The following is a 24,061-nucleotide window of genomic DNA, read 5'->3' as shown; positions in this document are numbered from 1 at the left end:
CTGCTCTCTAGTCTCACTATGTCATATATGAGAAGGAATGTAAACACATACTTTATCTCAGTCATATCCGTTCACATTTTAAATAAGGTACTAATAGAAAGGGACACTATAACTTCATGTCACTGTCAGTCTTATATATGAAAAACACCTTTCTTGTTCGCATTCAAGAAATACACTGCAGAAGCAACATTGCAGGAAGCTATGGCTTCCAATAGTAACAAAAATCAGACTTTAGGAATCAGTGGAAAATGGTGTGTCCTGCTGTTCAATGGAAAAATAAACTCCACACTTTACATATTTTATATCCAGCCCTATGGGGAAGGGATTGGATCAATGAAATGTAAATGTAAGATATTAGGAGTGTAGAATTTGTTCTAACAAATATGAAGTATAAATATTAATTACATTCACAATATCTGCTCAGTATCGGTGTTAGAAGTTAAAATTTCAAAGCCCATTCCTTGTATGAATGACATGCATAGAAGTTACATATTACACATATTTCATACCTTAATCTTCCATGGTTATGGTTTAAAAATTCAGTAAAGTAATATTTGAAGGCCTTCATAATATGGATTCATTCTATACCACAACTTTAATTGTATAGTAATTTTACATGATTTGCCCAGTTGTAAGAATATTTGGAAAAAAAAAAAAGCATTACATACAAATTTTTAGTGAAGCAGCCTATCCATATTATTCATGCACAGTAAAAGGTACGATGCAAGTTCAATAGGTGGTGATCTTTAGCAGTAGGGGAAATAAGCAGATCTGAGATATAACTCATGTTCTGAAGAAAATACACAAAGTTGTGGGTACTTGGAAAAGGCTAAACACTGAAAATTCTTTTATTGTGATCATGCAGTTAGTGAAATCAGCCTACCTGCATCTCTATATTTATTAATCTCATTCTCCTTCTTCTGTAAGAAGGATTTGAGCCCAAGTTTCATGAATAATTGAAATTAGCTAAACCCTGAAACACTGTTAATTCATTAATTTCTTTATTTTATGTAAACAGGTATGGCTCATGCATCTGTAACTTCAGTACTGAGACAGAGGTAACTGATCAGTACCACATGCCAAGGAAAGAGCTCGTGATAGACATTGGGCAGGAGGCAGGGCCTATCTAAAATGTAACCTTGATATGGTGGCAAAGAGAAAACTCCTGCGGTTATGTGTTTGTAATTATTTACCTGTTTCACACATAGTCTGATTACCTAGCTATGAATACTGGAGTTCTGTGTACACATGCAACCGGTCTGCACAGCTGTAGATGGTAGAGAATAATCAGAGTCGGCAACACTATATATATATTAGCACAACCGAGGTTTCAATGAATCTATCTGTATATGAGTAAAGAATGGGGGTTTCTTCTTTAAGCCATGATAAATTGTTTAGCAGAAATTTTTTTTGGCTTGAATGGAAATATTAAAGCTCTCAGATCATTTACTAACCATTCTGACATTTATTCTCTTTCTGGAAATCAATGGAAACAGGACAACTTCGTATAATTATTTCTGCCAAGATTATTTCACTGACAAAGGAAGATTAAATTAAAATTATAAACTTGTTTATGACATGTATCGATGAAATGCGTGTGTATCAAGTACTGTGGAGAACACAAAAGGCATCTGCAACAGAGAGGAGAATAATGCTATAAAATTATGGATAAATAATACATGAGGGAAACACTATGCACAAGAGATGTTGATTAAGGTAGACATTAAGAAACAACACGAAAATATTAAGTTTCTTCTCTTCCTATAACTATTATGTATGGTCCTGTGTTAGTTTTTCTTTTGACATATGAATCAACTGGTGGTACTGATGTTGCAAAGAGTTGTACCACCCCTGTAGTTTTATGAACTCTGAGTCTGATGTCTTTGGGTCATGCCCTCTAATAAAATCTATAGCATGTCAAAAGGTTGACCTGCTTCCACTTTAAAATGTTAAATCTACCCCTGCCATTTTCATAAATCAGTGGAGTCCCAGAGTATTTCCTCTGGGACCTATTCTTCAACTCACACTGGTATAACTTGATATATTCGTGAGGGGTTCATGTCTTGAGACATTGGGCTGCAACTTTAGTTTAGATTAGTTTTTAAGAACAAGAGAAGAGTTGAAGGGTGCATTTTTGTCTGGGTTGTTGCTAGGAGAAGGCTGACCAGGCTTAAGTTGGCCAATGCTTGTATGTAATATACACACAGTTCAATAAATCCTCTATATTCTGTAGTGAGTATATGCTCTTTGTGGTTGGAATACACACTCAGGCAGCCAACTGACAAATCATCATCACTGAATTATTACGCTACCGCTCGGCCAATAGTTCAGTCAGCCCACCAATATCTTCGGTCATGACACTGAGTTGCCAAATTCATTCAGTAGCTCAAAATTAACAGCCAACTGAACAACATATTGTGATGTAGCTGGTAGTGTGCCACAAGACCACTTAAACGTTTGAAGTATAAAACATGTTTTCTTTTCTCCATTCAATAGGAGCTCTGATGATTTGCTTGGAATTAGTTGTATGCAGTGTATGGCTGATATCTCACAGTGTTTTACTTTCAAACGTGCCAGGCCAGGGAAGGGAGCAGGTTAACTGCTAGACTAGAGGTTCAGAACTGTGCTTTTGGCATGTGTCATAATGAAGGGAAGTGCAATTGAAATAGTCTCTGTTAACAATTCTGTGTCATTTGATTGCATTTCTGCATGACATGACTTATAGATTAGCATTTTGCCATTGCTAAACAAGAGTGTATGTGCTTGTGAACATAAGTGGCAACTTCTAATTTTTCTGTATGACTTGAGTGGGGTAAAAGGAATGGCAGCATTTTCATTTATGGCTACAAATAGAGCATCAATGGAAGGATCTGCATGTGTGGAATTTATATTCCTTGGTACAGTTTGATGTTTTTCAGTCACTGTTCCACTGTAGATAGAACCAGGAGTACAAACATTCATTGTCAGTTAAATGATAATTTAATGCCAAACATGTCACAGGTCGTGGCTACAATCAGGCTTGCCACCACTGCCAACTATGTCGTATGACAATTCAACACAGTCACTCATTTGTCACTGGCAACTAAATTTTTAGGTCTCACAACAGAACACCATATCCTGCCACACTAGCAGTAAACCTGAAACTTTTTTTTGGTTGGGTATCTTGCAATAAATACAGTGATGGTAAGTGAATATTTAATACTGCAAGAATTGTGTTGTTCTCTTCATCCCAAAANAGGGGGGGGGGGGAACAGAAAATTTCATTTACAGAATGTAAATAAGCAACAAAACTTTATGTGAAAATAATGTTTCATAATTGCTGTTAATTTTGTTACAAAGTTTGTTCCATTATAAAAAGTATAAAATTGTGACTTCTATGAGATCATAACACAATTCACTAAACTATACAAATTTATGGACATTGTCCATTGTCTGAGGAATATTTGATATACATAATATTTTGAGAGTTTAGCTCTACTCAGTGGACTGATTGTCTTTATTTACAGATTTAATACTTCTTATTCTTATTAGCTGCCATCCCAGTGAGCTAGAGATTAATGTACTGGCCTAATATTCAAGTGATTGGATCCACTAATAATATTAAAATGTGAAAATGTTGTAATATATTGTCAGTATAAATACAACCAATCACCTCAAGACAGGTGAATAGCCAAATTCTGAAACATTACACGTATCAAATACACTTCATACGATCAGCGCTGTCCAACATAAGCACAGCGAATCAACCACTGTCACACACATTTAGAAAGTACTTCACTATACATTATGCTATATAACACATTTGGTGTATAATTTGTCTTGAGTTTATGTATCATATAAAATTATTAATTTTTTCATTACATTCCCAACAAACTCATTATTTATATATTTAAAATATAAGAAGATTACTCTTAGCTATGCCCAAAAAAAGAAATGCATGTGGGTGTCTTTACAAATTGCTCAGACTAGCAACAGCAATGCCCATGTATATCAGCCTCAATGACTTGATACAAAGTGCAGGACAATCTATCCTCAAAAGTCTGCATTTGCAAGCACATAGAGACTGACTGGTTGACTGTCATTACCCTCACCTACAGACCATGTAATCAGTAGAATTAGCTTTGTATCTGTATGTTTATTACCTTCATATTCTGCAACCAAATATCCGTAATTCCTTCACTTACATATAATGTATGTAATACTTATATATATTTGTACCATCTCAAATAAATATCAAAGGTATTCACATTATATACTCTAAACACAGGAATTTTTGGAATCTTTCAGATGTTTTGTGTTTAATAAAATTACCTATATGGCTGAAAAATGGAATTAATTTTAAAGAATATTTATGAGCCAAACCTTGATTACTCACATTTTTAGAAATCCCTTCTCATACATTTCAGTTCAGACAATAACTCAGTACTTTTCATTTACCTTGTGCAGCTTCTGAATATGTGTACAGTGCAACATGGTAAGAACATTCACAAATTCAGTATTGCACTTTCCTGGTGGAGTATCAGTTACATACTCAAACTGTTAATGATACTTCTACTCGTATACAGTCTACGATTTATTAAAAAACACTGTTATAACAACAACAACAATAAAATACTTAACTGGTTGATAAAAAACATCAAATAGTGTAAAATATATGTATGAGCAATACATCATAGCTCGACACATTCACAAAATATAAATATTGCTAAAACTGTCACTGGAGACCTAATTACAAATGAAGTTTTCACATTACTGCCCCTAGATTGTTTTGTAAGGTATTCTGATTGTTAATAATATAAATTTAAAACATTATTTGTTTTCAAAATGGATCATTCACAACAAGAATTTCTGTCTATATTTCTACACTTTCAGTCTACAGGGAGAACTGTGTATTATTTAAGGTAATTTAATGAACTAACACAAACGCGATAATATGGTATTGCAATTAGGTCCCAGATATTTGGCTGAAACCCATGACCTTCCATTCAGTCATCACCCAACACAGGAAGATTCTGACAGCATGACTGGACTAGAATACCGGGATTAGTTAACAGTTCTGTTCCCTGAGGTGGGACACCTAAGCTAGGGCTCTGCCCAGCATGCTGCATGTGGGCCAGCCCCGAAATACTCCGTAGCAAGCACACATTAAAGCCCTACACAGTAAGGTCTTCCCAGTCCTCTATTTGCCGTGGGCTAAGGTGTATCCGCAGTGTTGTCACTGACTGGAGGGCAGAATGGCTTTGGGAGCTCAGTGGGTTCTCCTGCAGATCCACTTCCTGCAGGGATGGTGCCTCCTGTAACCGCTCCACCTCTACATCTGTAACAGCGCAATACATTTTTGCTCTTTCTATGAAATAAGCTCTTTTAGACTACATCAAATACACTGATCACAAAAATTTGTAACAAATATAGATTTTTTGTTATCTGCCTTCTTTCTTTTGATATGAGACATGGTAAAGGTAAAGAAAGGTAAAGGTGTCCCTGTACTTAAATAATTAAGTACCATGTGATGAAGGCATATGGAGAGTAGATGTATACATGTAGATCCACGTTTTTTGACCTCAGCAATAGTTGGAGTTGAGTGGTCAGCTTCATGGCCCAGTCACTTTACCCACAGTACCCACTGGATAGGAGGCTGGGTGGGCCCCAGGACTGGTATGGAGGACGTGGAGAAGAGGAAATTCTTGACCCTGTCAGAACCCAAACTCCGACCACCATGTCATCCAACCCATAGCCAGTTGCTGTAGCGACTGTGCTTTCCTGGCTCCTAATGTAAGACATTTGACTGTAGAGTAAAGCCCCTTCAACTGGGCCACCTGTCTGTCTTGCATCTTGTCCAATTTGTATGTCATGCTGTGGATGAAAATATATTTATTTTGGCCACACAGATAAAATAAATCATATTTTGTCACTCCTTCCAGAGTCTATGCATAATGCTATGTCATATAATATGTAAATAAAATCATGCATTGGGCTCAAAACAAGGAAGTTACATCAGTTAGCACTGGGTACAGGAAAGAAGTTTTGCACTTGAGAGCCCAAGGTATCTGTCAGTGGCCATTAAAAGCTGTTCAGCAAATTGGTTGATTCTAAAAGGCTTGGCATGGTAAATGCAGCAATGAAAGGATACATATAGATAAAATGGAAAATGAATCTGTGGTTGCCCTTCAATTTGAGGTTCTCATGGTGGAGACTATGAAAAGTATGGTCTTTTGGGTTATAATGCCATGGAGTTCAGAGACAGCTCAACGATTTGGATGAAAATATTACTCTGGACTACAGGGTTGAAAAGTAAGCCATGGCAGAAACGAGCAGAAGCAGGTGGGAAAGACTTTCTGCCTTCCTCAGCTGGTTTCTGGCTTTGCTTACTCTTCTACCCAGAAGATGGAGGCATATCTCCCTCCAAAACGTCAACCTCTCTCCAAGCTAGGCTGTGTTAATATTCTTGTTCTGAAATATTTTCCACATATGTACATTGCAGTTATTGGGCCAGCTATTCAGTATGCAGTTACTACAGACACATTAGTGGAAAATGTTAACCCTTTTTATCTGCTAAGCAGACACATTTAAGTGGAACCGGTGGTGGTCAACTCAGATTTCATTGTATATACCATGTCTTATGAAAATTGGAATAATGACCTTATTTAAATGAGAATAAAAATTAATTTGCTAACCAAAATACACATTCTCACACTACAGTTGAGAAAATATAAGAACACTGAAAAAAGTTACAATAGTGGCACTGCTGCAACCCAAGATTCTGGTTGGCACAATGGAAAGTATTTGGGTTCATTTTTGGAATTGGTGTATCAGAGAGAATTTAGAAAGTTTCTATCTTTTTACCATGGCATTTGAAGCTAGTGCAATCACTAATGATCCGTTAATGACACTGTAATTTGATAATAATACATAGTTCATTGTATCTTTTTATATGATGCAGTATATGGCTGAGAGAAGTTGAGATATGAAGTATATCTTGTACTAATAAATCAGAAGTACAATGAATATATTTCAGACTTGGTTGTTTGCTCAAGTTTGAAACTAAGTTGATATCTCTTCTGCAAACTTCTCTAAGTCCAAAGAGCAGCATCCTTGAAAAGCTTCTCATTCATTTAAGAAATTATCCACTTTTTTGGAAACTGAAGTTTCATTCTTGTGATCACCATAAGAGCTGGCCACTGGACTCTACTATGAGCCAGTTGCATCAATCCTCACAACCCATTTCTGTTTTACCATTATTCTCACATTTAAGCACAGGTCTTCAAGGTAGTCTCTTCACATAAGACTATTCAAGTACATTGCTTTATGTATATTTGCCTTTCCATGTATGTTACATGCCATGGCCCATCTAAACCTCCTTCATTAATTCACTCTAATAATAATATCTGGCGAAGAGTGCAAATAAGAAAGATTCTGTTTTGAAGCTTATTAGACTCCTGCTTTTAAATGTCCGAAAATTATCCAAAGCAAGCCTTGTCAAGTATTATAACATCTGTAGATACATACCGACAATATGGTTGTTCTGTGCCTGCAGATGTGACAATTTGGGCATCTTATACACAACATGTGGTAGAGCAATATATGCATTGTGGGAAATGTCCAGTCTTTCCAGTTCTGCCAGGTCTGCCAGTTCCTCAGGCAGTTTACTCATCTGATTGTGGGAAAGATTTAAGTCTGAAACAGAAATATGTTCCTCATTTAATTTTGTGCAAGAAAACATTCTTACTATCACTACTCATGAGTAACAGAGGAAACAAGACTGTACTGTACCTTAGATGGTTAGTTAGTTATAAGAGAGGGTGGGTTTCCCCATGCACTTAGACCAGTATTGGTCCATTGTGCTTCCCTCTATGATATTCTACCAGTCTCTATACCCTACCGATATTGGTGCATACCACCAGTCCCGACCGAGCCAGCGAGTTCGCCTCTACTGGCTTGGCGGTATCTATAATGCTTCCCCCATCTATCGGACGTGTTAGAGACTACTGTTGGGCGGGTAATGTCCTGAATTTGGCTCAGTGACCTCCTTTGGAAATATGAGGTTCTTTTACGTGCCGTAAAGCTACGACACGGGACCCACAGCTTAAAGTCCCTCCCGGAGGACTTGTTCCCTGAATTTTTCTGCCCTTAAAAATTCCATGACCTCCGCTGGGTTTTTGAACCCGCATACCACGAGTCATGAGGTGGGAACGTTACCTCTAGACTACGGAGGCCGCTTACCTTAGATGGTTAGTCAATGATTTCTTACCAGGGTTGCACGAGTTCGGTCCCAGGTCAATTAATGTGGAATGGGATTTGTGTGGTGGACAAAATGACACTGGGACAGGTTTTCTCCAAGTGTAATCTACCCATATCAATTCTCAGTCCACTAAATGTTATGTTTATCTTGTCTGTCATCCAGAGTTGGTACAATGGGAAATTTATGACTCAAGTACCAAGTGACTCAGCCACAGCCCACTATGAAGTTTCTTCATAATTGTTGTAAAATATGCATGGATTTTCCAACAGTAGGGAGTGTGGTCTTTAAATAATCTATTCAAAAGAGCAAAACGATTACGATTTACACACATGATTAAGTATTATTAAAGTTTAATAATTCCACGTCTTTAGGCCTTATTCACTAAGCAAAGAAGAATTGCCTTACTTTGGTAGATCATGTGTCTATTATCTGGTACGAGCACCTAATTCACTGGCCACATTTTTGTTTCAATTTTTGGTATGGGAGACTTTCAGAGAGCTGGGATAGCACAATTGGTACAGCGACTGGCTGCCGAGGTGAAGAAAATGTGGCTCTATACATCCACTCAGCCATACACCTTCATGGTGTAGTGCTTAATTAGTTAAGCCCAAGGACAACTTTACTTTATGGGAGACTTTAACTAAAGTTGTCAGGCAATTCCCATTTTCATCCATATTGAACCCTGACAAAGTCCATTTTATTCAATGCCATAAGTTCCTAACAGGCCACAAATAATGTTATGAACAGTAAAGAATACCACTAGAAATTATATGCACTACATTTCCAGTCTGAGCTTCTGGGGCACTGTTTAGCAGGAAAAATATCATGAAAATTGGCAGAAATAGGTTTTAGTCAATTTTACAGCACCATCTAAGCTGGAAGAATAAAACATAACACCACAAGTTTCAACTAGGACATGTAATACCAGGAATAAAAGTTCAGGCCTTTTGGAATACAAAACTATACATGGCAAATCCAACATTCAGTATGAGTGGCTTCCCCCGAGCTTTTGACAGTTACAGTGCCATGAAAATGTACATGGTAATAGGTAAACAAGCAAATATTAAGTGTGTGTGTGTATGCCTGCTTCTGGTGTGTACAGAGAGAGAGAGAGAGAGAGACATAGTTACCAAGTCTGTTTTCAGCATTGCTTCCTATCATTTTGACACATTGTGCACTTTAACTAATTACCACTGGATAATATTTCAGACTTTCATTTGAAAGGAACCTCAACTGAAATCATGGCTCTGAAGATTTTCGTTATCCTTTAGCTCACCGGACAAACTGAGAGACTAGAAAAATTTGTCTCAAATCCCTGTCCCCAGACATCTTATTTGACAGTACAAACTTTCCAGCAGCTTATAGAGATTGTACGGCAACCAAAGAAACCTATATTGTTATTACTACACCTACTGTTGTTTGGTAATGGGATTGGAGATTTTCTGGAGCGTTAGTTGGGATGGATATTTCTCCATAAACAATAGCATCATGAACAACCAGCTGTTTACATCCTTCCAACTTGGCATTCTGTGATATACTCCATTATAGATAAAGCGACTGTAATCCTTCTTGAGAAGTTAAGTTTCCAGCTGATCAAGCCAATCAAGCAATTCTCTGCCTTAAAGTGCCTACCAATCGAACCTAGCCTAAACCAGACGAATCCACTGATTCTCCCTTACCACGCAGTTGGAGGCGCCTGGATCCCCTGAAACGTTAGTACCTCTCTACCTCTCTCTACTAACTGCACAACCCAACATTCCAAAGATCGTAATCTTCATAGCCAGGGCCGTCAGAATTGTATCTCGCAGAGGTGAATGTAGTACACATAATCACAGTGTATTGCATTAACATCCATTTTAATATCGTTTTACTATCTACGCCAATGCCTCTGGTTTTTTAAGTTTCGGTTTTCCAATTACAATCTTGCACACTTTTCTCATCTCTTCATGCATCCCTTGTGCTTCGCCAACCCCATTCTCCTTACACTGACTACGATGTCTGGTAAATTGTATATCCACTTTAGATTTGAGAGTCTTACTACACGGCGGCGTCACATCTAAGTTATGTTGCATATCTTCCCCTGTCGCGATGTCGTATTAACCCTTTGCTAGGCATAAAGAGAAGACTGCGTCAGATTCCATCCGCCTTTTCAGCTACTCTGTATAAAATGACAAGATGCTTGTGTAAACGTCTCATTCTGAAGCACAAATCAGTCAAGGAGCCACGAATTTATGCAGCATTTGCTCTATACAAAGTACAGGCTCAGACAGGATCGTGGGTGGTCCTCTGTTTGTAGGAAGTTGACATATGGTCCATACAAAACATTCAAGAGGCCAGAGGGGTAGGAACACGTGACTGAGTGTTCTGCGCAGTGTTGAGATACAAGCAGTTCATGGTTTATTTAGACATTTGCGAAATATTCCTTTGGTTGGTATTTTGCCAAGGTTCTGTGCATTCAACAAAGACATGGAGGAATTATTATGCGCAAATTCATTCAGGGGCAACGAACTAATTACATGTAAATTCTTAGTGTGCGATAAGGTATGAATGATGAAGTTACGATATGCCACCGTCGGTGTATACTGGAAGGTAACAAATTAACCTAAACTGTGTCAGAGCAAAAATACAAGAAGGGCACTAACAAATTAAATGGCATGCCTCAGGAGGTTACGAAAATTAAATTTGGAAAATGCCTGCTACCATTCGATTCAGAATCTTTGGTCTTCTTGTCTTCTGTCATAAAATGTAAAAGGTTGAAAGGTAAAGTTGCCACTGTGCTTAACTAATTAAGCACCAAGCCATGGAGACATACGGGGAAGTGGAGATATAGCTCCACTCTTCTTGATCTCGGCACTAGATGGAGGTGTGCGGTCAGCTTCACGCCCTGGCCGCTCTACCCTCGGAAGCTGACAACCTTACCGCCATCTGTGAGCCGATTGTCCAGAGAAAATGTGGGATCCTCGACGTCTCATAACCCTGTGGGCTTTCCCGGCCTTTTACAGGGATCTCTTTCAGTATTTGCTTTGGCCACACCACGATACAGATTTTACAAATGTTTACATTATATTCTATTAGGCATCGGTTTTAATTAAGGAGGATGTTGTAACTTGATATTTTACTTTCGGAGCAAATAGTCCTAGCCACTGACTCATCTTTAAACCTACTCGGTCTGATGAGAAGTGAAAACTGTAGGGCTGTATAGGCTTACTGGATGAATAAACGTAAATATTGTGGCTTCGGTGTTTTCTGTTAGTATACAATTCGTATACAATTCGAACGAAAGTTAAATAAATAAATACGGAAATAAATAATTTGTTAACTTCAAAGTCGTGTAATAAGCACTATATTAAAGAATGAACTCTCTGCGTCTAAAGCGGTCTAAACTAAAATAGGACCTTTTCCCCTCAAATCCAATTGTTTTGTGGAAGAAGTGGTTGATTACTGAATAAGACAGTTCGAAAGTATACTGAATTCGTAATACGTGCTTTGTGCAATTACCTCGAGACTCGTAATACGGAAGGGAAAATTGGAAAAAGGTAGAGCTATCCCTGTAACAGACCGTGGAGGCACATAAGGTTGTGAGACGTCGAGGCTCCCACATTTTCTATACTGTCGGCTCACAGATGGCTGTGAAGTTGCTTTGGGTACAAGAAATTCCACAGACTACCCAATTCGAACCAGATATTCTGCTACATTTATATGCTACACGGCAGCTTATTTAAGGACGTCATATCGACTGCAGAGATCATTAGCGTGGCATGAGATGAAGGGATGATTATGCATGAATGAAGCTGTGAAACCGTGTCGTCAGTATTCATTCAGTATTCGTTAATAATGTAGCTTGTTGAGACGTTCCCGCGGCAACGGATACTCATGCAAGAATGGTGTTTTCTAAACGGTCCGTGCAAAGGGGTTATAAGGAAGACAACTGGGGCGACCAAGTTAGTTCTATGCATGAGAGACTGAAGAAAAAAGGGACAGTTGGAAGAGAGGACTTGAGCGCGGAAATATCTCTTAGAAGCCCTTACCAGGAAACGGCTGATGAAGACACAGCAGGCTGGAAAATGCTTAGTAGATGCTGTGGTGATCTGTAAATTGTGGAAATTAGCGGTTGCACTGTAATTGCTTGTAGTTCTGAGTCGCGTATATAAGTGGTCAATAATTCCAGTATCCAATCCCGCTGAGAGTCACTCTAACACGTGACAATATTCTCTCGCGTTTTTTTATTTCTCCACAGAATTCGAACAGTAAAGTAGAACTGTAAGTTTTGTATACACAGTAGGAGTATGTTGGGCAAGTGGGAGATCCGCGTACTCAAAATCCATACCCACCCTCTCGTCAGAGAGGATGTTACGTAAAGATTATTACCGCAAGAGTTCAGTTGAAAACAAAAATCTAGTCGTGAGTCTCCAGGGGCTTGGCGGTAAACCGCCAGTCGCAACGTAACTTTGGCTTTGACTTTGACAAAATCCAATCATAAAGCCATTACATCAAATACTGAAAACATTGAATACGACATGTTTCAATAATCACCTCTACAGAACCAGTTTTCATGGAAACGACGACCCATAGACCAGTGTTAGCAGATGCACAAGCCTCCAAGCAGCTCATGCAGCATACCGTATTACCACAATATCACACGCAGCACCATTACGACTTTATCGCATACACACAAACAGACCTATATTATGTGGTGGTATGCAGGCAAGTACGAACCAAGTACAACCGCGATGACAGGCGCGGTTTCTCTTGTGGAAACATGTCTAGGTAACCGAATTGTTCCTGCGTGAACGGAACCAACGTTTTTTGGATTCTAGATTCAACCGTTAGTCCAACGTCTTGTCTGGAAGAAGCGTCACTACCAAGAACTATATTATTTTCTTTAATTAATTAATTAATTAAGTGTGTATTTTCGTTCTATTATTTTACGAACAGGCAGTTGGCAACACAGAAACAGTTGGGGGTCGGGGTGAAGGCAAAGGTAAAGGTACAGCTATCCCTGTAAGAGGCCATGGAGACCCGTAGGGTCATAAGACGTCGAGACTCCTACACTTTCTAGACTGTTGGCTCACAGATGGCGGTGGAATTGTCAGCCTTACGACCCGGCTGCACCGCTACCCGCAGGAAGATTCCTGGTGCTCAGTTCTGTTACAGGCTGAGTCAACCCAGGGGCACAGTGCGGCTGGAAGTATTAGGTGAACTGAAAATTACAATTACGACATCGGGACTGGAACCCGCGACCTTCTGGCTTGTAGCATAGTGCCTCAACCAACTACACTACCGTGTGAGGGTGGTGGAACTGGAGGTTCCTTTCGATATATACGTACATATAAACGTCAGACACTAACCTGTGATCAGAGAGAATTTAACTGCGAACTTTGGCGGAATCTTGGTGATGACGTTGCTGGAGAGGTTGCAGCCCTTGAGCGCTGTATGGCGCATCAGATGGTACACGGCATCTGGCACCTGCATCAGCTGGCACTCAGACAAATCTGCAAAGCAGAGACAGAATTAGATCTGCCCACAACTAGTGGGGCTTCCCGCTTAGTCGGTACATTTCCATCTAAAAGGAGACAGGAATTTGCGCGCTTGCCATGTAGCATAAATCAGGCGCGTTTCAGCAGACCAATGATTTACGGTGCCCAACTTGGAGCCCCTGGCTTTACTTCATTATATTTACACTAACTGACATCTGATTAGGTGTTATACAACCCACGTAGTCGAGATAGGACCGCTAAGCAAGACAATACACAACACCATTAGAATGAATATTATAATTTTAAATTTAAAATTAGGTTCGGAATTTGTAAATTGTGAGGCACTACAATATATTACGATAGGTAAAGTTAAAAAGAGTTGTCCCTGTGTTTAACTAATTACACACTACGACATCAAGACGTATGCTGGAGTGGATGTATAGATCCACGAATTCTTGACCTCAGCACTAGTTGGAGGTGAGTGGTCAGCTTCACGCTCCGGCCACTTAACCCATGGTACCCACTGTATAGGAGGCTGGGCGGGCCCCAGAGCCGGTCGGAACGACGTAGAGAAGAGAAAAATTTTGCCTTTACCGGGACTCGTACTACAACCCCTCGGTCGTCCAGCTAGTACTGTCGCTATACCGCCTGAGCAATCCCGTCTCTTCTATATCGATATGGTATATGTTTGAAAGTGGCTCCCACATATTCTAGGCAATCGGCTCACAGTTGGCGGTGAGGTTGTCAGCCCTACGCGCCGGCCGGCCGGCCGCCCTTTACCCCAGGAAGATTCCTGGTACTCATTTCTGTTAAAGGCTGAGTCGCCCCCAGGGCCATAGTGCGGCTGGAAGGATTAGGTCAATTGAAAAATTCAATTACCTCATCGGGAATCGAAACCGCAACCTTCCGGCTTGTAGCATAGTGCCTCAACCAACTACAGCCTGGATAGCGCAGTCGGTATAGCGACTGGCTACGAGTTTGACGACCAATGATTCCGATTTCAAGTCCCGGTGGAGGCAAAAATTTTACTTCTCCATGTCGTCCAGACCGGCTCTGGTGCCCACCCAGCCTCCTATCCAATGGGTATCGAGGCCTTTCCCCCGGCGGTAAAGCGGCCAGGGCGTGAAGCTGACGACTCACCTCCAGCTACTACCGAGGTCAAGAAAACGTGGGTCTATACATCCACTCCCCCATACGTCTTCATGGAGTGGTGCTTAATTAGTTAAGTACAGGGACAACTTTGCGTCTAACAGCGCACACTAACATATTTTAGACAATGAGATACAGGTGATGTGTTGGCTCTACCCCCAGTCACTGATTTTCGTTGAACACAGTGGCCGCGCGGTCTAAGGCATGAGCTGTCTTCACTCGCTCGAATGCTAGGATCGTGGGTTCGAATCCCATTGGAGGTATGGATGTCGTATTGTGTGTATTTATTCTGTTTGTGTTGTCCTGTGTGTTAGTTGAGGCCTTGCGAAGGGCTGATTCACCGTACAAGGGGTCATACCGACTGTGTATAGAGTCAAGAAACTGAAAAAGCGGCCAAGGCCCAAAAAAGGGCTGTAGAGCAATAATAATAATGATAATGTATCATAATTCGCAGGTCCCATCGCAGAACCTGTGTGTTGGGCGGCCGTACACCTCCGCGACTGCGCGGTAGGCAACACCGGCTGGTCACCGGCAAAGGTAGACGTTCGCGAATATTGTCACAGTTACATCAGATGTCGCTGCTATGAATTCACCCGCTGTACTAATCACCAACGCAATCATTAACGTTTTCACGTCATCAAAGTTGCTTACCAAAAAAGAAATGAAGACATTCCCACGGCAATGAAAATTCAAACTGTGGTCTTCTGGATGACACTGCACAGTCTGGTAAGGCAAGTGCTGCAGGAGCACGCTTTCCAGTGCACTCATTGTTACATCAGAGAAAAAGGAACCCAAATTGACGAGGCAAGGGGAGATGAGACATGTATGCAGAATTCTGATCGGAAGACGTGAATGGAAGAGACCAATTCGAGGTATAAAACAGAATGAAAGTTGCTGCGTGAGTAGATTTTGTGTTACAGATACCCCGGCATGTTTCGTTCTTACAGCACCATCATCAGGGGGCATAACTTATTAATAAACTTTACAATGAACTTGAGTAAAACGTTAAAATATCTGGGGTATGAATCCCCTTAACATTAAACTTATGTTACAATATGGAGATGGGGGCACGCGGTAGCGTAGTTGGTTGACGCACTATGCTACAAGCCGGAAGGTCGCGGGTTCGATTCGCGATGAGGTCATTAGATTTTTTCAATTGATCTAATCCTTCCAGCCGCGCTATGGCCCTAAGGTTGACTCAGCCTCTAACAGAAATGAGTACTAGTAATTCTCCTGGGCGTAAAGGGTTGCCGACGCATAAGACACACAATCTTACCGCCATCTGTGAGCCGATTGTCTAGAAAATGTGGGAGCCTCGATGTCTCACAACCCTATGGATCTCCACGGCCTGTTACAGGGACAGCTTTATCTTGTAACTTACAATATTGTCACGTCGGTCATATTAAACGCTGTGGAGTTGGCTATATTTTCTTGTTATGCTGTTCCAACGTGAACGTGAAGCTATGTGGCCGTGTGGTGGTATTCCCCTTCATGATGGTCTTCTAGGACCGAAAGATTGTGGGGTCTGTCTCTGGAGGCAGAGGTCTAGGCACACGCGAGAGGATATTGCCACACGCTGGAGTGTCACTATAGACGTGGTTCGGATTGATGACCGGATATTTGACACTGATACAGCGCGTGACTACCCTTTACAATTTACTATTACACACACTAGTGTCCACAGTCATGTCTTCACTGCCGTTGTTTGGTAGCTGTTTCCAACGGTGGACGTCCCCCTTCCTCTGGGTTCCCGAGCTGTGCCTGTGCCTCAGCTACCAGCTTCTAACAGCAATAGGTCACAAGAACTGAACCTCAGCGGTTATCTGACTGCAACACAAGTCAAGTCAAAGTCAACGTTATGTTACGACCCACGGTCAGTCGGCCAGTCTGTCTTGAGGGTTCGGACGGCGAAGAAAACCTATCTTCCATTATTGCTGTGCTCTCCCATTGCCATGGAAATGTTTCTTTGCACAGTCTTCACTTAGCAATGACTGTTGTATAGTTGCTTGTTTCGCGGTCGTTGTCTAGCAATGGGTATACATGCCACAATATTATTGAAGTTGTATTGACGAAATAGTGTGGAAGAGTGTGGACTGGATTCATATCACTCATGAAAGGGACCAGTGGTGGACTTTTGCTGGCATTTGCGATAAATAATCATTCCATAAAAGTCGGCGAATTTCTTGAGTAGCTAAGAGAAACACTGGCCTCTCCATGGAGTAAACAATGGTCCGGTAGTTCTCACGAGGGTCGCGTTTAGGTCTGCCTCCTAACCACAGTGACCAATCAAACCCTGGGAGCTGCGGAGTGACTAATCCGTTTGTCCTTGACCCTCTGCCGGTCTCACGGAAGCGAGTGCACACGGAAGAGACAGCGCAGCCGCTAGGGGAAGGTTGAGGGACATATACGGAAATTCGTCCTACACGGAACAAACTGCGCACTTCCTTTCTAGAAGGTAGAGTCGCGCGTAAATCTAACACTTACTGCAGCACAAAGGGATATTATTTTGAGATTCGAAAAGACAGTTGGCTGCTTTGTAGCTTATTTACTGAATTTATATCAACCTCTGTGCCGATTACAGTGGCCGCGCGGTCTAAGGCATGAACTGTCTTCGCCAGCTCAAACGCTGGGATCTTGGGTTCGAATCCCATTCGAGGCATGGATGTCTGTGTGCGTTTATTCTGTGTTTGTGTTGTTCTGCGTGTAGGTAGAGGCATTGCTTCGGGCTGATCCCCCGTCCAAGGAGTCATACTCACTGTGTCTATAGATTAAGAAACTGAAAATGCGGCCAAGGCCCACATGGGCTGTAGAACCATAGATAGATAGATAGAGAGTAAACGCAAGACGCGGAGTTTCCCACACTTTCGGATCATTCTCGTCATTGAAAAGACTACACTTCTCGGATAGGAAATGTGTTCATTCATTCATCAGTAATCTGCCAGACGACAGGTCCACAATCTCTTCCAAAACAGTTCCTCCACTTAATGCGATCTTCTGTTTTTGGAAAGAGACTATCCAGGAAAAGTGATAATGTGGTAGTTTTTCCATTTGCTTTCCACAAGGAAATGTGTTACGCACTCTTAAATAATTCCAGTGGCAGCATTGTGCGAAGTGATTGGCTTACTGCACAACTGAAAGAACTTCTCTCAATGCTTCTGTATGCCCCACGAAACTATCCTCTCGCTGCTAATTTTGGTTCCCGTGAACCGGAAGCCACATTCAATTGCGTGTCCGTCTACACGGATAAGGTAAAAGGTAAAGTTGTCCCTGGGCTTAATTAATTAAGCACCACTCCGTAAAGACATATGGGGGAGACCCTGACCTGGTCACTAGATGGAAGTGAGTTGGTTTCACGTCCAGGCCGCCTTACTACCAGGGGAAGAGCCCCCAGTAGCCATCGGATGGAGCGCTGTTGGGTGGACCTTAGAGGTGAGGAGTAGAGAGAAGACTGTTGCCTTTGCTCGCCTTCGAACCTGGGCCGTCCAGCCCGTAGCCTCTCGCTCCAAAGTCTGTTTTGTCGCCCCTAGTAGGGTTACACAGGGTAATTTCTCTATGGCCAGAGTTGCGAGGGTCGTGTGCACTGAGGGGCCAGGCACAGGTGAGTGATCTGTGCTTGTGGCACGTGCGGCTTTGTCACGGCGCCAAGAAATGTACTGTCGCGTAGTTAGGGACACGTTTCCAATTTTCTGCGTGTGTACAGAGGGGGGGATCGCCCTAATTAATTTTTAAGGGTAAGGTAAAAGTAATTGTCCCTGGCTTAATTAGTTAAACAGTGTACCATAAAGACACATGGGGTGTTGGTGTATAGCTCCGCCTTTCTTGACCTTCGCACTAGATGGATGTGAGTAGTCAGCTTCACGCCCCTGCCGCTTTACCCCTGGGGAAACCGCCCCCTTACTGATTGAATAGGAGGCTGGGTGAACCCGAGAGTCGGTCGGGACGCTGTGGAGAATAATCTTACACTTCTGGGAATCGAACCCAGGCCGTGCAGCCCGTCGCTATACCGACTCCTAGATTTGTAAGGATATCTGGGGCCGTGCCATAGTTTAGGCAGTTGCTGGCTTCCCACCGCGGCGACCCAAGTTCGATCCTAGGCCAGGACATATTATTTATTGTGGATGAAGTGGCACTGGAGCAGATTTTCTCTGAGTACTTCGGTTTCCCTTGCCAATTCTCATTCCACCGACTGCTCCACACTCAACATCTACCATCTGGGGCTGGCACAATAGGGCAGTTAGTGGCCGACGTACCAAGTGGACTCAGTTTCACATCACCCCAAGAAACTAAAAAAAGGAAAGCCTAACAAAACTTCATCGGTAATTTAATTTGTTTAAAGAAACGAAACATACATCACACATTTTATGCTGAATGTACTGTCACGTACCCGGCGTTTGCGTGACTAATATGACGGGTTTTGGATTTGATGATTGAATTTATTGGGCCTTTATACAACTTGTTACAACAATTCACAAATCACTATGTGACACACCTTCATGTTCTTCCGACTGGACACTCCACGGGAACAATTCTGACTTTCAACTGAACTTATTTGTGCTCCTTTATTCTCCTTTATACCCCTTTCATTCTCCTGAGTGTACCCTCTTATAAATCCGCGGCACGGACCCCATAGAAAACGCCGTCTTCTGTTGTCAAGAATGCGTGTTTATTGGACCTTACCTAGCAATGGATGTTCTTCTGTTGTTTAGAGTGTAACTTCAGGATTGTGTTTACCGAGCCGTTGCCTATCAATGGGCATGTGCGTCACGCTATTAAATGTTAGTTCTGAATGCGGAAGATAAGATTAAAGGGGAAAATTAATGACGATGTTTACGAGAAGTAGAGCTAGTGGCTGCAGTAGCAGTGATGGAAGAAGAAACAAGAATTCTTTTATCTTTCACGGATTAGGCAGTTCGACTTCTTTACGAGTAGATACTGAACTGACTGTGAACTGCTAACCGTTATGCAGTCGACAGGACACCGCGAATGGAGTAGACAGCAACTTCCTCCACTTCACCTACCAACGGTGTGGCTGTCTCACTGCCTTCCCCCACTCCTCCGCCACACACACGGACAATCGCGCTTGTATATGAACATGCTAAGAATTACTGCGGTTTTGGACTTTGTCCATCGTCCGGCGTTCTAGAAACTAGCATACACAGCGTTTCGGAACCTGGATATGCTTCCGTCCTCAGGTGAGAGGGGAGACACCTACTCTGTTTGGTCCCTTAGAAAGAGCTAACCTCACTCACTGGACAACCCGTGTCAGATTCAGTGCAGCTGAGACCAGGCTGCTTCGGAGGGAGATAACACGAAAATATGCAATAAAAATCGCGATAAACCACGCACATTCATGGAACTAGGAGAGAAATTGGAGATGTTTTCTAATTTTCAGAACACCGGACGATGGACAAAGCCCAGAAAGCCAGTGTTATACACCTTCGTCAGAACCCGTCACAACATATGAAAACGACTAATGCGCAAAAGATAAAGAATCCGCTTGACGGTGGTATACTCCGTCTACCATGGGAACGAGAGTGCGTCATCGTCAGATTAGTGACGTAGAACTTTACGTCATCTTTATAAAGTTACTATATTTAATTTTTAACTTACTTGCGATGTCCATATGTTGGAGACAAAGCGGCACGACTCGTTTTGCGTCAGGATGTATGGAAAAGGTATGACGCAGCCTAGTTCATAGAGCGGATGGACTGCATCTGGCCCTAAATCTCTCATCCTGTTTCTTAGAACTACACGGTATCCAAGAATGAGTGCACATATTTTAAAATATTTTTATTGAGAAATTAAATAGAGGGCAGACTATGATTTTCATTACACGACAGCGAAACTGTCAAAGTTTAACGCACGATACTTTTTTTTTCTATCGAACGCACACGATTATACGCATGCGTCAAGATTCAGGGAATTTAAATAACGGATGGACATCATGAGAGCAACAAAGGCACTTCATGTCGAATTGTAGTGAAATCTAGAAAGGGGGGGGGGGCAAGCTTTCTGAGTAGCTGTTTCATGTATTGAAAACTGTTCTTCCCTAGCTCTGTTTATTTTCTCAGCAAAACTGTTTAAAATGTGTGCACATCTTGTGCTTTTTTCTCCTTTCAGGTTTCTCGACCAAAATATTTTATGCATTTCTTATCTCACTTATTCGAGTCACGCCCACCTCATCTTCATAGTTATGAAGCGGTGCCCTGTTTACCCCTCTACTGCACCACGTTTGGTCCAGAAATTGTCCTCGGGACCCCGTTCTCAGTTTACATGGTCCCCTTAATGTGAGAGACACCATTTCACACGCACAGAGAATAACAGGGAAGCTGCAGTTCTTTTATGTTTTAATATTTACATTGGTCTGCATCAAACGGACGGAAGGTATATTCCCCACGAGTTTTTTCGCGTCTCTTTACTAAACAAGGTAAAGGAGTTCCTGTAACAGGCCATGGAGGCCCATATAGATGTGAGACGTCGAGGCTCCCACATATTCTAGAAAATCTGCTCAAAGACGGCGGTGAGGTTGTCAGCCTTACGCGCCGGCCACCCTTTACCCCCAGGAAGATTCCTGGTACTCATTTCTGTTAGAGGCTGAGTCGACCCCAGGGCCATAGTGCGGCTAGAAAGATTAGGTCAACTGAAGAGTCCAATAACTTCATCGGGGATAGAACCCGAGATCTTCCGGCTTATAGTATAGTGCCTCAACCAACGGCGCTACCGCGTGTCCCAATTTATTGTGTTTACAGGTTATGATTACCACAAAATTTATTCTTTACTCACAACACCATCTTCTGTACAGAAGAGTGCAAAACACAAATGCGCATTCAAAATTTGGGATACAATAAATTACGCATTTCCCATTTCAAGCACATTAATATTATTGTAGTTATAATTTTACTTACTGTTCTATATGGACGTGAAGCCGTGACTCTCATACATTTTCCGGGACACATTCCCTGATATACCGTCTGTATTGCAAGTCTATGTAGGCTATTACTGAGACTCCGACATGTTTCCGTCTCACGAGGCCATCATCAGGGGGTACAGATAAATGTAAAGTTGTCCCTGTGCTTAACTAATGAAGCACTACGCCAAGAAGACGTATGGGGGAGTGGATGTATAGACCCACATTTTCTTGACCTCGGCACTAGATGGGGGGGGGGTGAGTGGTCAGCTTCACGCTCCGGCCGCTTTACCCCCGGGGAAAAAGTACCCGGTACCCATTGGATAGCAGGCTGGGTGAGACTCAGAGCCGGTCTGGACGACGTGGAGAACTGAAAATTCTTGCACCCACCGGTACTCAAACTCCGATCTCTTGGTCGTCCAGCCCGTAACCAGTCGCTATACCTACTGAGTTATCGCAGCTCATCATCATGGTCAATTCTTTATTAAAAGAGAACTTTACACTGTATGCGTCTAAAACCTTAAAACTTGAGAACATCTGGGGTATGAGTCTCCTAAACGCGGAACATATGTTACGAAATGGTGATGTTGGTTATATTAAGTGCTATGGAGCTGGTCACACTGTTTTGTTATGGGATATAACGCCGTATAATCCGTTGAAAGTGAACCGACGTTTCGGGGGAACATATCGCCTCCATCTTCAGGGCTGAAGAATAAGCGGAGCATGAAACCAACGTGAAAGCTACATATGAGGCTGATGATATATGCATATGTTCCGTTTGGAAACCTGAAGGGAAAATCTGCAGGTCTGCAACCCTTGGTTGGAACTTGGCAGCTTTTCCAGTTTCTTAATCTATACACAGATGGCAGAACTCCTTGGACGGGGGATCAGTCCGTCGTAAGGCCGCTACCTACACACAGAACAACACAAACACAGAATAAACGCACACACAGACATCCATACCTCAAGTGGGATTCGAACTAATGATCCTAGTGTTTGAACGGCCAAGACAGACCTTGTGGCCGCTTCGATCGGCCTGAAGGGAAAATGTTTAGGAGATAACATAAATATTTTACAGAAACAGGGTATTATGTGTGAACTGGATTCATATGTCTCATGATGGGGCCAGCGATTGGCTCTTTTAGTCGTGAACCTTCGAGCTCCTTGAATCGAGAATTCCTTCACCGTCTAGGCGACGTTCAGCTTTCAAGAACGACTATGCTCCATACTGACAGGTGGAAGCGCTAACTGGTTTAAGTGTTTATTGCTTACTGATTACTAGTGAAAAATACCCAATGAAATTCCCTGATATGTCTTCGTCTTTTATTGGCTATCCCCTAGGAATCTTCCTGGTAATAAAGCGCGGCTGGCGAGTAAGGCTGAAAACCTCACCGCCATCTGTGAGACGACTGTTTAGATAATGTGGGAGCCTCGACGTAGCCTCGCAGCAATCCTATGGGCCTCCACGGCCTGTTACAGGGATAGTTTCACCTTTTCTTTACAGGAGTTCACAAGAGCTCTCAACTGATCCCTATCCTGAACTAGATCAATCAAACCCATATCACTCCATCCTATCTCTCCAAGATCCTCTTAATATTATCCTCCCACCTATGTCTAGGTTCTCTTAGTGGTTTCCTGCCGTCTAGCCTTCGCACCAAGATCCTGTATATATGCCTATACTCTCTCATACGTGCTATATTTCATGCCCATCTTATACTCCTTGACTTGATCATTCTATTTTACGAAGAGTACAAGTTATGAAGCTCATTATTATTCCATTTTCTTCAACCTCCTGTTATGTCGTCCATCTTGGGTCCAAATATTCTTAGAAGATCAATCTCACACACCGCCAGTCTATGCTCCTTCCTTAATGTCAGAGGCCAAATTTCACTCATATACAGGACCACAGGCAAAATTACCGTTTTGTACATTTTTGATATTTACGTTTTTAGACAGCACATGAGAAGACAAAAGGTTCTGAACTGCATGGTAGCAAACATTACTGGAAATCAACGTCCTCTTAATTTCTCCGTGAATCAAATCTTAACTCTTTTAATGTCCTTCTTAAATGTTTTAACTGTGCCACTTTTCAAAGGCTCTATTAGCCACCCTTATTTTGCCCTGCAGTCTCGTGACGAGACAGCAACATACACTTAGTTTTCTCTGTGTTTACATGTAGACCAGCCTCCTCAATGGAGTCTACCAAAGACTCAGTTCATTTACATCTTCAGTATAGACCAAAGACCGATTTATCCTATAGAGTCCCAGCCCCACTTGGTTTTCTTGGAC

General features: G+C 41.9%; 1 protein-coding gene across 1 annotated transcript in view; it reads right to left on the bottom strand.

Moving 5' to 3' along the window:
- Positions 1 to 1,445: 1,445 nt before the first annotated feature.
- Positions 1,446 to 24,061, bottom strand: part of LOC111862914 (leucine-rich repeat-containing protein 20) — a 46,034-nt gene continuing 23,418 nt past the window's right edge. The window contains exons 2-4 of the mRNA XM_023848758.2: positions 13,588 to 13,731; positions 7,507 to 7,674; positions 1,446 to 5,317 (exon numbers count right to left, since the gene is read on the bottom strand). Of these exons, the coding sequence (XP_023704526.1) occupies positions 5,154 to 5,317; positions 7,507 to 7,674; positions 13,588 to 13,731 (476 nt within the window). The 3' untranslated portion in view covers positions 1,446 to 5,153. The remainder of the gene's footprint in view (positions 5,318 to 7,506; positions 7,675 to 13,587; positions 13,732 to 24,061) is intronic.

This window comes from Cryptotermes secundus, unplaced genomic scaffold (assembly GCF_002891405.2).
Source record: "Cryptotermes secundus unplaced genomic scaffold, Csec_1.0 scaffold582, whole genome shotgun sequence".
NCBI classification, from domain to species: Eukaryota; Metazoa; Arthropoda; class Insecta; order Blattodea; family Kalotermitidae; genus Cryptotermes; species Cryptotermes secundus.
This window is presented reverse-complemented; position numbering and strand designations above follow the sequence as displayed.